General features: G+C 47.5%; 1 protein-coding gene across 6 annotated transcripts in view; it reads left to right on the forward strand.

The window, feature by feature from the left end:
- Positions 1-8679, forward strand: part of BFSP1 (beaded filament structural protein 1) — a 49040-nt gene extending 40361 nt beyond the window's left edge. For all 6 annotated transcript variants that reach the window (XM_031656547.1, XM_031656544.1, XM_031656545.1 and 3 more), the window contains 3 exons: positions 3761-3981; positions 5559-5644; positions 7555-8679. In XM_031656547.1, the coding sequence (XP_031512407.1) occupies positions 3761-3981; positions 5559-5644; positions 7555-8510 (1263 nt within the window). In that variant the 3' untranslated portion in view covers positions 8511-8679. The remainder of the gene's footprint in view (positions 1-3760; positions 3982-5558; positions 5645-7554) is intronic.
- Positions 8680-15434: the final 6755 nt, after the last annotated feature.

The following is a 15434-nucleotide window of genomic DNA, read 5'->3' on the forward strand; positions in this document are numbered from 1 at the left end:
GTGACTTGTATTTGCTATGACATGTGACCGTTTGAATCCAGATTTCTTGGGAGGAACAGAAACCGGATCACACTAGCTGAAACAGGAAGGGGACTCTTGTTTTATTCAGAAGTAATTTTAGATTTTTGAAAAGTTGCAAAAACAGCACAGTAGTTTCCAATATGTACCCCTCATCCAGCTTCCTCAAAACCACGGGCCGATGATAAAAACCTGGAAATTAACAATGATCCTGTCCTATTAATAGACTGCACTAAAATCTCACCAGTTGTTCCACTCGTGTTTTTTTCTGGTCTAGATCCTACTCACATTTAGGTATCATGTCTTGTTTGTCTCCCCCAGACTGGCATGGTCCCCAGTCTTTCTCTGTCTTTCATAACCGTGATGCTTTGGAAGAACCCAGGCCAGTGGCTTTGTGGCACGTCCCTCCTTTTGGGTTTCCCTGATGTTTTCTCAGGATTAGATGGAGGTTCTGCATTCTTGGCAAGACCCCCATGGAGTGACGCTGTGTCCTGAGTATTTCATCTTGTGGATGGTCCTCATACCAACCTGATCTCTTGGTTAAGGTGCTGTCTGCCAGGTTTCTGCACTGGAAAGGTACTTTTTTTTTTTTCGAAGGAGCAGGGTATAAAAGGCAGGGCATGAAATCTGAGAGGAGGTGTGTATCAGGAATTAGGAACCAGGAACTGGGAGCTGAGGCTGCTGCTATCTGTCTCCTTTTCCTCCTCTTCCTTCTCTTGCCACGGCTGCCTAATTTCTGTTTGTCTTTGCCTTTTGGCTTCATTTCTCTTCCTCTCCAAATAATTACCTTTCTTAACTTTGCCATTCATATGAAAGCTCGCCATTCCAGAGCGGCAGCCTCAGACCTGTTCATGTGTCCCTGCAGTCTGGAACCTGCCACCAAACTCTGCGATTTCTGAGACCCCTTTCCAGATTCCTGGGAGAGAAGGCGTGTGACAGGCCAGCCTGGGTCAGGCCCACCCCTGGTCCTGTAACTCGGCACAGGAGAGTGGGGTCACTTTGTTGCTACCCTACCTGTGGATGGGTGGGGCTGACATCAGACGCAGGGATAACGTGGACTGGACAGACATCTCCCCAAAGTGCTTAGCACGTGTACCTTTTCTTCCCTTCCTCCTCCCTCCTGATGCAACAGATCTATGGCTGAACACCTGCTTTTTTTTTCTTTTCTTTTTTTTTTAGACAGAGTCTTGTTCTGTCACCCAGTCTGGAGTGCAGTGCAGTGGCACGATCTCGGCTCACTGCAACCTCCGCCTCCCGGATTCAGGCGATTCTCGTACCTCAGCCTCCCAAGTAGCTGGGATTACAGGCACTGGCCACCACGCCTGGCTAATTTTTGTAGTTTTAGTAGAGATGGGGTTTCACCATGTTGACCAGGCTGGTCTTGAACTCCTGACCTCAAGTGATCTGCCCGCCTTGGCCTCCCAAAGTGCTGGGATTACAGGTGTGAGCCACCGCACCCAGCCATCTTGCCAAACACCTTTGAAAGCTACATTTTGACTTAAGAAATTTCATGGTCCAAGGGCATAAAGTGTATAAAGTGAATAATTGGGTTTTGACGGCAATGATCATCTTCCAGGTGTCCAGTAGGTACATTTAGGTCTGGATGTAGGAAATGCCTGTTGTGGACATACCTGAAGTTGAATATAGATGCATGTCTCACCCCTTGTGACTCAAAGTGCGGCCCGTGGCCCGGCAGCATCAACATCATGTGGGCGCTGGTGAGCAAGGCGGAGTCTCCAGCTCCCCAAACCTGCTGAGCCAGGCTCTTAACACCCTCAGGCGGCTCCAGTGCACACTAAGTCCAGAAGGGCTGCGCTAGGTAGAAGTGTGGTTTTGTTTGTTTTGTTTTTGAGGACCATGCGTGTCAAATTCTTTCCTACTCAAGAATGAGATTGGAAAAGAGTCATGACTACCTCGGTCTCTATTTTATAAACTTTTAACATTTTTTAAAGCTTCTTAACTCTTGTAATAACACTTAAGCACAAAAGAAAATACTGCAATCAAGAGAAGTGGGAAATGTGAGCTGCAGGAGGCTGTGACTGGGGTAATGTGGCGTCACTGTCTTACCAGAAACATCTCGTTATAAGTACGACTACGCGCCAAAATAATGAGAAAAAGGGTAGTATTGTAAGTACATAAACCAGTAACTTAGTTGTTTATTATCATCGTCAAGTATTATGTGTTGTACATAATTGCATGTGCTAGAAGTTTTTTATGCAACTGGCAGCACAGTCTGTTTACGCCGGCGTCCCCACAGACATGTGAGTGAACGTGTGGCTCCATGGCCCTAGGATGGTTGCGGTTGTCACTAGGCGACAGGAATTGTCCAGCTCCATTATACTCTTATGGGACCACCATCCTATATGCAGTCCATTGTTGAGTGCAGTACTGTTATGTGGCACACAACTGAGCATTTATGGGTCTTTATGTATCATCACAAGCTCTTACACTGAATATAAAACTATCTCTTTCTATTTTCCTGCCTTAATTTTTACTTGCTCTGATTAATGTATTTCTCTGACATTATTTTACGTGTACACAAATGCACACACACACACCTTAGCTACCAAAACATAAATGTAACTCTGCCGATCCAAACTCAGCAGAAAATCAAAGCACCATAGTGACTGAGTGAGAACAAGGAAACTTTTCTCCCACTCAGTATTTCAATAAAAGTAGCATCTTATCTATTCAGTATGCTCTTCTTTTTCCTTATTTTTTGGCTATTGGGTTTATGCTAATTCATTAAGGTCTGAAGAATGTACTTTATTTGAATTATTATTCCACGGATAGCAGGTGTTTTTTTTTTTTTTTTTTTCCTTTTAGACAGGGTCTCGTTCTGTTGCCCAGACTGGAGTGCAGTGGTGTGGTCTTGGCTCACTGCAGCCTCCACCTCCCAGGTTCAAGTGATTCTCCTGCCTCAGCCTCCCAAGTAGCTGAGATTATGGCGTGTGCCACCACACCCGGCTAATTTTTGTATTTTTGGTAGAGACGGGGTTTCACTAGGTTGGCCAGACTGGTCTCAAACTCCTGACCTCAAGTGATCTGCTGGCCTCAGCCTCCCAAAGTTCTAGGATTACAGGTGTGAGCCACCTGGCCTAGGTTTCATTTTATTTTACCTACAAGTGTGAGCCACCTGGCCTAGGTTTTGTTTTATTTTCTAGGTTTGTCTTCAGACTGCCTTTGGGGTGGGCCTCCTTATGGGTTAATTGCAGAGGGTGCTGATATTAGTGCAAGAAGGGCTGGGTGCAGTGGCTCATGCCTGTAATTCCAGCACTTTGGGAGGCTGAAGCGGGAGGAGGAAGCCAGGAGTTTGAAACCAGCCTCGGCAACAAAGCAGGACCCTATCTCTACCAGAACAACAACAAAAAAATTTAGCCCAGTGTGTTGGTGCTTGCCCATAGTCACAGCTATGAGGAGGCTGAGGTGGAAGGATCACTTTAGCCTGGGAGGTGGAGGATGCCGTGAGCCGTGATTGCATCCCTGCATTCCAGCCTGGTGACAAAGTGAGATCTTCTATCAAAAAAAAAAAAAAAAAAAAAGTGTAAGGACACAGGAGCTCAGTTTTCACATTGTTTTTTAGCTTAAGGATTCCAAAGTGATTCATTGCTAATCTCTAATGGGCAGAGAAATACACAAACAAAATAAAACATTCACTGAGTCCAGGTTCCTTTTCCTGGTGAGGTCTGTCTCTTAGGGGAGGAGGGGGATAGATTTTCTTACAGTGTGTCCTTGCCTGCAGACAACAACTCTGGAACAAGCTATTAAAAGTGCCCATGAGTGTTATGACGATGAGATTCAGCTTTATAACGAGCAGATTGAGACATTGCGCAAGGAGATTGAGGAGACAGAGCGGGTCCTGGAGAAGTCTTCTTACGACTGCCGGCAGCTGGCGGTCGCCCAGCAAACCCTGAAGAATGAGCTGGACCGGTATCATCGTATCATCGAGATTGAAGGCAACAGGTGAGAGTGTGCCCTCCCCATCCGGGCCACTTATTCCTTGCACAACTCTTTGTTGAGTGTCTATTATGTGCCAGGCACAGTTCTAGGAAAGTGGGCATGTGGCAGGGAAGGAAACACAACAATTCCTGACCCCATGGGTGCTGGAAAACTAATAGGGGAGACAGAGGATGAAGGTACCCCAGTGCCGAGGAGGAAGTTCTAGCAGGGAGGAGGGCGGTGGCGATGGGGGCGATGAGAGAATGCTTGCAATTTTAAGTAGGGTGGTCAGAAAAGGCCTCACTGAGAAGCCAGCGTTTTGCTCATAGGCCTCTGGAGACATAAGTGTCCCAGCAGGTGGGATGCCCAGGAGTATTTAATGAGGTGCTGCAGGTGAGCTACCTGGCACAGAGCCTGGCACTCGAGGGCACTCAGAGGTGTTGGTGGTGCTCCTGCTGCCATCCTCATGATTCTTAGCACCTTACTGGGTCAGTTTGTGGCTGTCACTATGTGGCTGTCTGGTCTCCTCCATAATGGAGCTGTGACTTGATCCCTACTCACTTTAAGACAGCTGGGAAATTCTTTCTTTCTCTCCAGCTATGTCCGTGTTCATAGCTACAGTGATTTTCCCGGAGAACAGGCTGGGAATTAATTTGTGATTCTTCACTCCAGGCTTGCTAAATTCCTGGGTTTCGATTGAATGAAAAGAGAAGCCCTCCACAACTGAGGTCCCCACCAGGAGCAGCTCCTCCCTTCGCCCTGGGTGCTCTGTCTTGGCTGTGCGCAGACGAATGCCTGGCAGGAGAAGCAGGATTTTATTTTTCTTTCTCCAGTGCTGCTCAGTGTATCTGGCATGATTCCACATGATATTTATGTCACAGTGAACACTTTATGCACACATCTGCAAGAATAAGTCTGGAATTGGCATTTCAATGACTTTGTAAACATTTTTGTTTTGAGACAGGGCTTCACAGAAAGCTAACTGGATACCTCTTTTATTTATCTATAAGTTCTGATTTTGGTCTAATTTTAAACTGATAGAAATGTTGCAAGAATAGAACAAGGAACTCCCGAATACTCCAGATTCACCAGTTGTTTATATTTTATTTCAATTGCTTTTATCATTTTTCTCTATTTATATATGATGATGTGTGTGTGTGTGTGTGTGTGTGTGTGTATATATATATATCTTAAGTTGGAGATATCATACCATTTGCCCTGAATACTTCAGCCTGAGTTGGCCACTCTTAATTAAAAAAATCAAAAATGCAAATCAGAAGGCAAAAAACCAAAATGGCAAAAACATCAAAAAGGCACTGTCTCATGGAGAAGTGGCATTTTTAGGTTATAAGCAATCCCTACTTTATACTTTTTTATAAGTATGTTTCACAGTTTATGACTCTTGAGCTCAAAGAAATGATTATCTCCTTTATGTCCTCATCCAGTGTATAAATGTGTGTATGGCTGTCTGTTTAAAACAGTATCTAATTTGTGAGCAATTTGGTCTAGAGAAAGCTTTTTTTTTTCGTTTTTGCTCAACATTAGTGAGCTCTTGCCTCTGACCATCTGTTTGGCTTGTTTTTTCTGGTTCTTTCTGACAGGCTGAGCTCTGCCTTCATTGAAACTCCCATTCCCCTGTTCACCCAGAGCCATGGAGTCTCTCTCAGCACTGGATCCGGTGGGAAAGGTAACGCTCCCCAACCCTGGGCCTCTGTTTTTTTCTGTCTTGAAAACAATCAAGCAGCTCTCTTCCTGACTTTAACATTCATGCTTGCTTCAGATCCATCTGGAAATTAAATGCTTTTATGTGAGGGAGGACTCCTTCCCACCCTTTGCCCTCTATGGCTTGCTAAGTGATTGAGCTGAGAAGTTCATAAGGAGAAAAATCGACTGAGGGGCTAGGCTACCTTGGCCATGCCATCCCTAACGTGAGGCATTTATTTTGTGTTTTCATATTTGTTTAATGGTTTGACAGCAATAATTTTTGCAACACAAAGCATTTAATTGGGCGAAAAGTACAACTCAATATTCACTCCTTGCTCCCTCCCCTCGGCAGTAAGTGAACACCGGATCGTATCCCACTGCCTCCCCACATTGAATCAACGGGTTTGTGCCAAAGCGTGTAACATGGTGTCCAGTGCACAGTAGCTGCTCAGTCATCGCTCATTCTCCCTTCCCTCAAACCAGGCAGAAACAGCTTGGCTGGTAAATGTGGCATCTGCCTTCAACATTTGGTCTGTGAGACCTCACCTCACATTGAAATCTCCCAGTTCTGAACAAGCCCAGCATTTGGGAAGAAAGGAGAAGGTGATACTATGGATGCTCATGCATATAGGGCCTTGAAATCCTTATTTCCAGACAGCTCAGAGGCCATTATGGAAGTGGCATTCCAGAGTCAATGTGGTTGGAAGGGGAGTGGCCCTGCAGCCGGATGCCCAGGGCCAAGTCTGCAGGTGCACAGCCCTGCCTGGGGCTTGCTCTCAGAAGGGTCCCAGCTTGGCTGAATGCTCTGCTAATGCTGTTCTGAAATTCTTAATAATTTGGATTAAGGGGTCTTGTGAGTTTTTTTTGGCACTGAGCCCTGAGATTCTGTGCAGTCCTGTAAGCACCTCCTCCTCGCATACCAGCTCCCAGCAGTTTTCCTGTGCCCTGTCCCTCTCTGCATCCCCTGCACCTGTGGCTTTGTGACCCACATCTGCTGTTGCCGGCTCACCTGGCTCGCTCTCTGTTGTGAATCAGCCGTGCTTGATGTCGGTGCTTGGTCTGTCTTGCCCTGTGGTTACCAGTGGGAAGGGATGCAGAGGATGACTTTTGGGCTAAAAAAGTTCAAAATTCACTGTGTGGGTGGAGCCGGGAAGCCTCATAAATTATACCAGGTGAGAGTTTTGTGTGTCTTCTCCAACTTTTAGTTTTTCCTTTCAGCTAGTCTGGAAGCAGGAGGGTGGACTTGGGGCAGGGGATTCCTGTCATTTCTGAATTTCATAGCATCGCTTCCTCTCTTGGCCTGGGAGGAAGGGGAGGCTGATCGCAGCTGGGTGGCATTTATTTAGCTTGAGCTAAATATGGAATGAGGTAGATCCACCGTGTACGGGTTCCATTCCCAGACCCAAGGCCATCTGAGCATGTCAGAAGCCCCCAGGTAGCTCTGTCGTCTCTCTTTTGAGGAAGTCAGAGGAGAGAATAACTTTGAGGAATGGGCTTCCATGGATCCAAGTGTCTGCTGCGAGCTCAGTGGGGCTGCAGTGGGAACAGGGGCTAGGGCTCCCACTGAGTGTCAGGACAATGGCCTTGAGTGCCTTAGTAGGTTTTGCCTGATGTGGTGGTGAACTGTGGGTGTCAGAACAGGGAGCACCTTCCCTCTGAAAGCCCAAAGGCATCCAGTGACTTGTCCAGAGTCGCCCAGCTGTACCTCAGCCTGGGCCATGGAGCAGCAAAGCCAAGGCCTTTCTTCTATTGCTTCTGCTCCAGATGAAGGAAGCCCCACCCTAGTACAAAAAGCATTTGTTTCCAAGAGAGTTAGCCTGTTTTCCAACCAGCATGTTTTCTTTCCCTCTCAATAACAATTATACTTGAATTTCTGCCTGTGTGTTTCTCCAGATCTTACCAGGGCTCTGCAGGATATAACAGCAGCAAAACCAAGACAAAAAGGCCTCCCCAAGAATGTTCCAAGGAGAAAGGAGATTATAGCAAAAGACAAAACCAACGGAGCTCTGGAAGATGCACCATTAAAAGGTTTGGAAGACACAAAGCTGGTACAGGTGGTACTTAAAGAGGAAAGTGAATCTAAGTTTGAATCAGAAAGTAAAGAAGTAAGTCCCCTGACACAAGAAGGGGCTCCAGAGGATGTGCCAGACGGAGGGCAGATAAGCAAAAGCTTTGGGAAAGTATACAGGATGGTCAAGGAGAAAGTGAGAAGCCCCAAAGAGCCTGAGACCCCCACTGAGCTCTACACCAAAGAGCGGCACGTGGTGGTCACAGGGGATGCCAATTACGTGGACCCTAGGTTCTGTGTCTACCCCGTCACAGCCAAAGGTGGGGTGGCTGTTTCCATCGCGGAAGACTCTGTGCTTTATGATGGCCAGTTGGAGCCCTCTCCTGAGTCACCTAAGCCCCCTTTAGAGAATGGGCAGGTGGGTCTGCAGGAGAAAGAAGATGGACAGCCAATTGACCAGCAGCCTACAGACAAGGAGATTGAGCCAGATGGCAAAGAGCTGGAAGTCCCTGAGGAGAAACGTGAGGGTGAGGAGCAGGACGAGGGGACTGGGAGACCCTGTCCTGTGGTCACACCCGGTGCAGAGGAACCGTCTATACCCCAGCCTCCAAAGCCTGTGGCTGATCAGGATGGAGCCGAGGGGCTTGGGACTAGGGGCAGAAGCCTGCCAGAAAAAGGCCCTCCCAGGGCTTTGGCCTATAAGACAGTAGAAGTGGTGGAATCTATCGAGAAGATTTCCACAGAGAGCATTCAGACATATGAAGAAACTGCTGTGATCGTGGAGACCATGATTGGAAAGACAAAGTCAGACAAGAAGAAATCAGGAGAGAAGAGCTCTTAAAATGCCCAGGCTTAATGGGAGAAAATGTCTTTGGGGCCACTGTAGGGGTAATGCTTTGATATTTTAGAGCAAATGATAAAAGGGTGAGGGTTCCTGTTTGGATTAGACCATAGGTGACCCATCTGGCATTGCCAATGAAGCCTTCATTAAAATGTTTTCTTTGCTTGCACATCCTTTGTCTAATTAATAGGGACCTTGGGAATGTAGGTGGGTCAGCTTCATGAGGACAAGGATGCTCTGTCCTCCTCATTTAGGAGAGAGACATGCTCTTCATCCTGGTTCATAGTCTCATTAGAGACTCAGATAGCATCTGAGTCTGGATGCTGGATTTTCTGGATTTCACACAGAAACATGCTGGTTGATGACATCGACTCATCTTCATTCCACTTCAAGCACAAATGCATGCTTATGTGGATGAGTGTTTTCCTAGAGATGAAATTACTAAAGGCATCTCTGTTAGCGTGGATTCCCCCAGAAGCTGATCCCAAAGCAGAGAATGTGAAGTTTCATTGGAATATGAATTTAGGATGCACAAATAGGACAGTGGAGAAGGCAGGGAAGAGAAGTGAACCAATAAGGTGCACGTTACCAAATCAGCTTACACCAGGGGCCACTGAGGAGCTCTGGGAGACAGCATAGATCACGTGCCTCAGAGTCAGCCTCCCTGAGGGGTGAGGGAGCTGGGGTATTAATACACCAGCTCCTGGCAGTCAGTGGGAGGTGTGCTCTCTGGGGGCCAAGAAAGCTGTCAGGCAAAGACGTCTAGGTGCTGGCATTAGGAAGTCAGGTCTGGAAATATATGGAAGTACTAAGGGTCGAGGGGTCATGGGCAGGGTACCAATGTCATCTGCCACCATATGTGTACCAAATGTACTTGGTATGAGATACTTAAAATTTTCTCACTCAGAGATTACAATCCCAGGTCAGGTTTCAAGAAGCAAAGTCAAGTGTCACTGTGTAAGTTCCTTGTTTAGAAATGAGTTAATTAGTCCAGCAAGCATTTATTGAACATGTACTATGTGCCTGACAGTGTGCTGTGCCATTAAGGGGTGATTTTTCAGACTTATCAGTGCTCTCAGTTAACATAATATAGCAGTGGCCATGTGAGTGTGCATGTTCTTGCGTGTGCACAAACACACACGCACACAGGTACTTACTGTGTCACATACTAAAACACAGAAATTACTCAAAACCAGAATCTTTACACAAATTTCTATGTTGCCCTCCAGTATCTATCTTTCTACTCACAGTCCAAAAATACGCCAATTTAAAAAATTCTCCTCCCTGTGTAGCTTCTCCAAAGTACATTAAGTGAACTGAGTAAATGTGTTTAAATGGGTTGTAGTATCGGCCTACAAAAAGCATCTGGTAAGACAACTACACATTATTAGAGGAAATTGACAGAGTCACAAATTACATTCTGTTATTTCTTGGTTACAAATAATTGAATACTAAATGGAGTCACCTTTCCTTTCTATTTAAAACTTTAAACAATCTTGTTCCGAATTCATTTGAGGTTTGGATTTCAAGAAAGAATTAGGCTTTTGTTGTTTTTTCTAAAAGATGAATGGGAAACCCATGCCACTGAGTTTTGAAATATTTATAACTTAAAAGCTTAAGGGAGCATGATGGAAACCATTAGCTGGAGCCCAGGATGTATTGGGCTTTGGGCCTGTGTGTCTATTGTCCTTAGCTTTAACAGTCACTGCAGAGCCTTTCTTTTCCTCCTTGGGTCTTTTTATTTTCTGAACTATGTGTTCAGTTCATATTATTTTAAAAGGCAGGGGGTATTGCTTTGGAAAGAAAGGTCATTTTTATATTATATTCAATCAGTCAAGAAAAATGGATTGGGATCTGTTCTGTGCCAGGCATGGTCCTGGTCACTGCAAGACAACAAGGAAGGGTGGGACGTGGTCCTGCTCTCACAGATGTGATATTCTAGTGGGGGAGGAAGGAAACGCCATGCAAGCAGGTAGCGAAGAGAAAGTCAGAGACTGTACCATGAAGGGACTCAACTAGTGTGACCTGCTAGAATGATTGGGGATCTAGTTTGGATTGGGTGGTAAGGGAAGACCCTGGGAAGGGGTGACGTGGGACCTGAATGACAACACGGGGCATCACATACAGAGCGAAGAGTAGAGCATTTCAGGCAGCGAGAGCTGCAAGTGTAAAGGCCCTGGGGCAGGAGTGAACTTGGCCTATTCAAGGAGATGCAAAGGGGACTGCAGGGGGACAATGGAAGGAGGTGAGGTGAGGGTGGGAGGCAGGGACCAGGTAAGCACCATTTCCTGGCAGATGCACCTCGGCCTGAAGGTTGAGCCTGTGCTGTGAAATGTGGGGCTGGCTGCAGTGCACACTTTGGGGCCTACTCGGGCTCTGGAGGCGCAAGGGTCCCAGGGATGTGACTCACTTGCTCATTTTCTTGACACTCTACTGTCCCAGTCTGGTTCTGTTTTCTCCTGTAGAGCTGCAGAATGGGTTCATTTCTGGGCTTTCTCTCTCTCCAGGGTCTCTGAAACACGCACGAAATCTTTGGCTTCATAAAGAATTTCTTGTTAGTAACGTGGAGTCAGAGCAGGCCTCCTGACAGCATCCATGGCAGGGTCTCCATCTCCTCTTCCCTGAGGCAGCTTCGGGTCTGTTGGGAGCAAGACTCTCCCAGAGCTGCCTGCTCCGTGCAGCAGCTGCGTGGTAGCCCCTGTCCCACTCATCTTCCCAGCACTTGAGTCAGGGACCCATCATTGCTGTTGTATCCGCCACCCGGGGTGTCTCGCCAGATCCCCCAACTCTCCCTGTTCCGGTTTGTGATTGCACTCAAGCTTCTCACGGCAGGCACATGTGACTCTGCCTTAGAGTTTCATGTGGCCACAGGCACATGCGTGGTCCATACACTGGGCGGATTGGTTGTCCTGGGGAGTTCATGCTCCCGGGAGCAGCCCTCAATCAAGGGTGGACAGGACCTGGAGAAGCAGGTCTCCCTCTCCCCAGCCCTCTCACTCCGCTGTTAGGGTAACTTTTAGGCATATTCTACGTAGTCTCTTGGAGCTCCCAAGTGGGTTTGAGCCTCAGATGCATATGAAGAAATGCACTTATCAGTGCCTCCGGTATTGGCCTCCTCCTTTTCCTGTCTCACTTTCCTTCTCCTCAATATATAGATGCTTCCTTTCACATAAATGACTTGCCCTTCACTCCTTGTCTCAGGGTTGTCTTCTGGGAGGACCCAACTTAAGACAGCAGGTTAACATCTGCCACTCCCACCTCCCCGTCCCTCAGGCCACAGCCCTGATTTTGTATTGAGTAGCTGCTCCTCCCACACTGGATACAGCCCTAATGTATCAAGACATTCTGCCTTCCTCTGGCCTCAGGGTGGGCCACTGACCCAGACCAGCCCAATCAGATTCACCCTCAATGAAATTAGAAATCTGAGTCCAGTGTAGCTCAGGCTGCAAGTGCTGGCACTTGCCCCCTGGCGGGGGTGTTCTGGCAAGGTAACCTGCCAATCCTTGCTGTGTTTCTGGGTCCCCAGCCTTGCTCCAATCACTGTCTTTTTTTTCTGGGATGGTGTTGGCTGGTTCTTCAGGCCCGAGGGCTACGCCACATGTTTTTGACATACTGCTTACTTGTTTCCACTAGTTAGAGTTGGTTTTCTTTGCTTGTAACCCCAAAGATCCCAAAGATAACTGCTAATTAATAAGGTTTGGTATCAACAGATAAGGAGGTTTGGATTAAGTTGGGTTGCCCCCAAAGCAGACCCTGAGAAAGGTCTTGGGTGCAGGCGGTTGGTTAGGGTGGTGTTGAAGGAAGGGTAGTAAGCTCCTGTCTCTTGCTTCAAACCTGCCCCTCTCTACCCAGTGGTGCTGGGGCTGGGACTCTGCAGCCAGGTCCTGCTTAGCCAGCTGCTCCCTGGGAGGTGCTGTTAGAGGGGAGCTGCGTGAAGACTGAAAGTCTTGAGGAAGGAAAAGGCACTCACTCCCTTTTGTTTGCTTTCTGCTCTTGTCCACACCACCCCAGCAATCCTTCTATGGTCTGAATGTTTACGTCCCCTGCAAATTCATATGTTGAAGCCCTTACCCCAAGGTGAAGGCATTAGGAAGTGGGGCCTTTGGGAGACTAGGTCATAGGACACAGCCCTCATGAACCAGATTAGTGCCCTTATGAAAGAGACCCCAGAGACCCCCTCATCCCTTCTAGCATGTGAGTTCGGAGTGAGGAGGTGCCATATATGAACGAGGAAGTGGGCCTTTGCCAGACACTGAACTTGTTGGCACCTTGATCTTGGATCTCCCAGCCTCCAGAACAGTGAGAAATAAATTTGTGTTGTTTATAAGGTACCCAGTCTATGACATTCTGTTACAAACGGACTGAGACAGCTTCTTCACCCTGGTAGTGGCAGTTCCTTCCTGTAGCAGCAGCTGAATCCAGTTCTGCAGTTTCCCAGCATTTGCAGGACCAGCCTCATCGCAGTCTCTGCAGAGATACCTGCTCTAGCCTGCTGATGCCCCTCCTTGGTCTGGCTCCCAGCACACTCCCACCTCTGAGACTTTCAAGTTGTATTAATTCCAACCTCTCCCCTTAGGTGGTAGCTAGCTGCTTCTTGAAGTTCTGCTGACTAGAAGAGACCCACTAGGCACTTGTATTCCATAACCAGCCCCATACCACCTGCTGGGCTTCTCCCTAAGGCCCGTAAGCGTTGGTTTTACGAGAAAATATCTGCATGGGTTTCCATGAGAGAGTGCCGGTGGTCCCGAGGGAAACCTTGGTGTGAACCAGCTGCTGGGTGGTTTCTCTAGTCTTTTGCCCTCATGCACCTGTACCCAGGTCAGATGACCGATTTGTATATCGGGACCACTACAGACCTCCACCTGAGTTTCCTCTGGCTTCACTCTGCCAGGTCCAACTCACCATCTTTCAGGTCCTAACATGTGCCCTTGTGCTCCACCTCCAGGCACTGTGGGTGGGTGAGGTAGGCTGGGGTGCCACGGATGCTTTAGGATCCTGCCTGGGCCAGGAGGGCATCTTCATTGTGTGAGCCCCCAGCTCCCACAAATGTTGGACTTTTTGGTCCATGTGATACTTGTGTTTGCTTTTTGAATTGACTAGGTAACAATTCATTATACTAATTGTATGGTGCTTTGTATTAAATTCTCTCTGTTAAAACCACTGGTGTGGTTTCTGTCTCCTGACTGGAGAAGGAGGCGGCATGAGATGGGGAATGGACGTGTCCACGCAGGGAGCATTAATGAGCTGGCCACCACTGTGGTCAGCTGGGGCTCCATCCCACTGAGGACCCTTCAAGAGAGTGGGTAGAATATCTTCAAATTGTCCCAGGCAGGAGGTGAGGAAGCTGAGCTATCCATCCACCAACTCTCCATCCCATTTCTCCTCAGGAGAGGGTGGCCCCGAGGCACTGATGCCCTAGCAGCTCTGGCCTGCTTCACACTAGGTCTGGCACATCTCTGCAGTTAGGCAGAGAGATAGAATGGCCTTTGCATGCCTGGAAACTGTCTACAGATGACCTTCAGGTGGGTTAAGGAGATAGAGGGCAGAGGTTGGCAAACCTTTTCTGTAAAGGGCCAGATTGTAGGCCGCACAGCCTCTGCTGTAACTACTCAGCTCTGTTGTGGTAGCATGAAATCAGCCACAGACAATACAACAGCAAACAAGCACAGTTGTCGCTAACAAAATTGTATTTACAAAAGCAGGCCGCGTGCTGGGTTTGGCTATAGTTTACAGACTCCCTGATATGGAGGATGCACCAACAGAGTCTGCCGCAAAATTCAGTTAACATCTCAGAAGACACTTCTAACCAGGCACTGGTACCTGCCTCTTTCTTCCACCTTCATGTTGGGAAATTCCATTTAGTTCTCTCCTTGACTTGAAGCTTATATTATAAGAAAGATCTGGCTGGGCATGGTGGCTCACGCTTGTAGTCCCAGCACTTTGGGAGGCTGAAGCAGGCAGATTACCTGAGGTCAGGAGTTCGACACCAGCCTGGTCAACATGGTGAAACCCCATCTCTACTAAAAATATTTAAAAAATTAGCCAGGCATGGTTGCACACCCCTGTAATCCCAGGGGAGGCCGAGGCAGGAGAGTCGTTTGAACTTGGGAGGCGGAGGTTGCAGTGAGCCAAGATCATGCCACTGCACTCCAGCCTGGGCGACAGAGCGAGACTTTGTCTCAAAAAACAAACAAACAAACAAACAAACAAACAAAATCCCAAAAAATAAACCAAAAAAAAATCTTCAAGTTTATCCTAAAATGTTTCTAACATAGATTTGTGGTTAGGACGCTGCTGATGAATGATGTCACCCCAAAACTCACATGGCATTTGGCACACTGATGATTGGTATCTTGATTGGTACAACACCTGACTCCATTTTCTCAGGCATGGATAAAAGCAAGCAAGCAACATAAAAAGCCACGCTGACTTATGTTGTATTCAAACCAACAGAGTTTTTGAGTTGAAACTTATTTTATCAGAAGATACATTCCTGGTCAATGACTCCACTGGGCTGGTGCCCTCACCAGCCATACCTGCCTCTTTACCTTCATGCTTGCATCCTTGTGACCAGGAGTTTGCCTGTCACCTGTGGCCCATCAGTGGTCCTGGGACGTGGTGTCAGAAAAGAAAAAGACACATTTTAGCTTTTTCCCTCCATCCAGTTTGAGTAGCTCATGGGATGTCCTCTCGGATGCAGAGGGACATCTTTGAGGGTTTTGTGAGGTGGCACACCCCGTCTTGGGATGGAGAGGGCAGGTTGGCCCGAAGCCTCTTGGGTGGAAATCAGTAACAGTGACATTAGGCCTAAGGAATTGCCAGTCTCATTTGGCTCTTCTGGCACCTGAAACTCTGTGAGCTGATATTTCTAGTTGCCTTCCCACCCCATCCCACCCCAAACCATGCATGGGTGAGCATTAAAAA

The sequence above is a fragment of the Papio anubis genome, chromosome 16, assembly GCF_008728515.1.
Source record: "Papio anubis isolate 15944 chromosome 16, Panubis1.0, whole genome shotgun sequence".
Classification (NCBI taxonomy): Eukaryota; Metazoa; Chordata; class Mammalia; order Primates; family Cercopithecidae; genus Papio; species Papio anubis.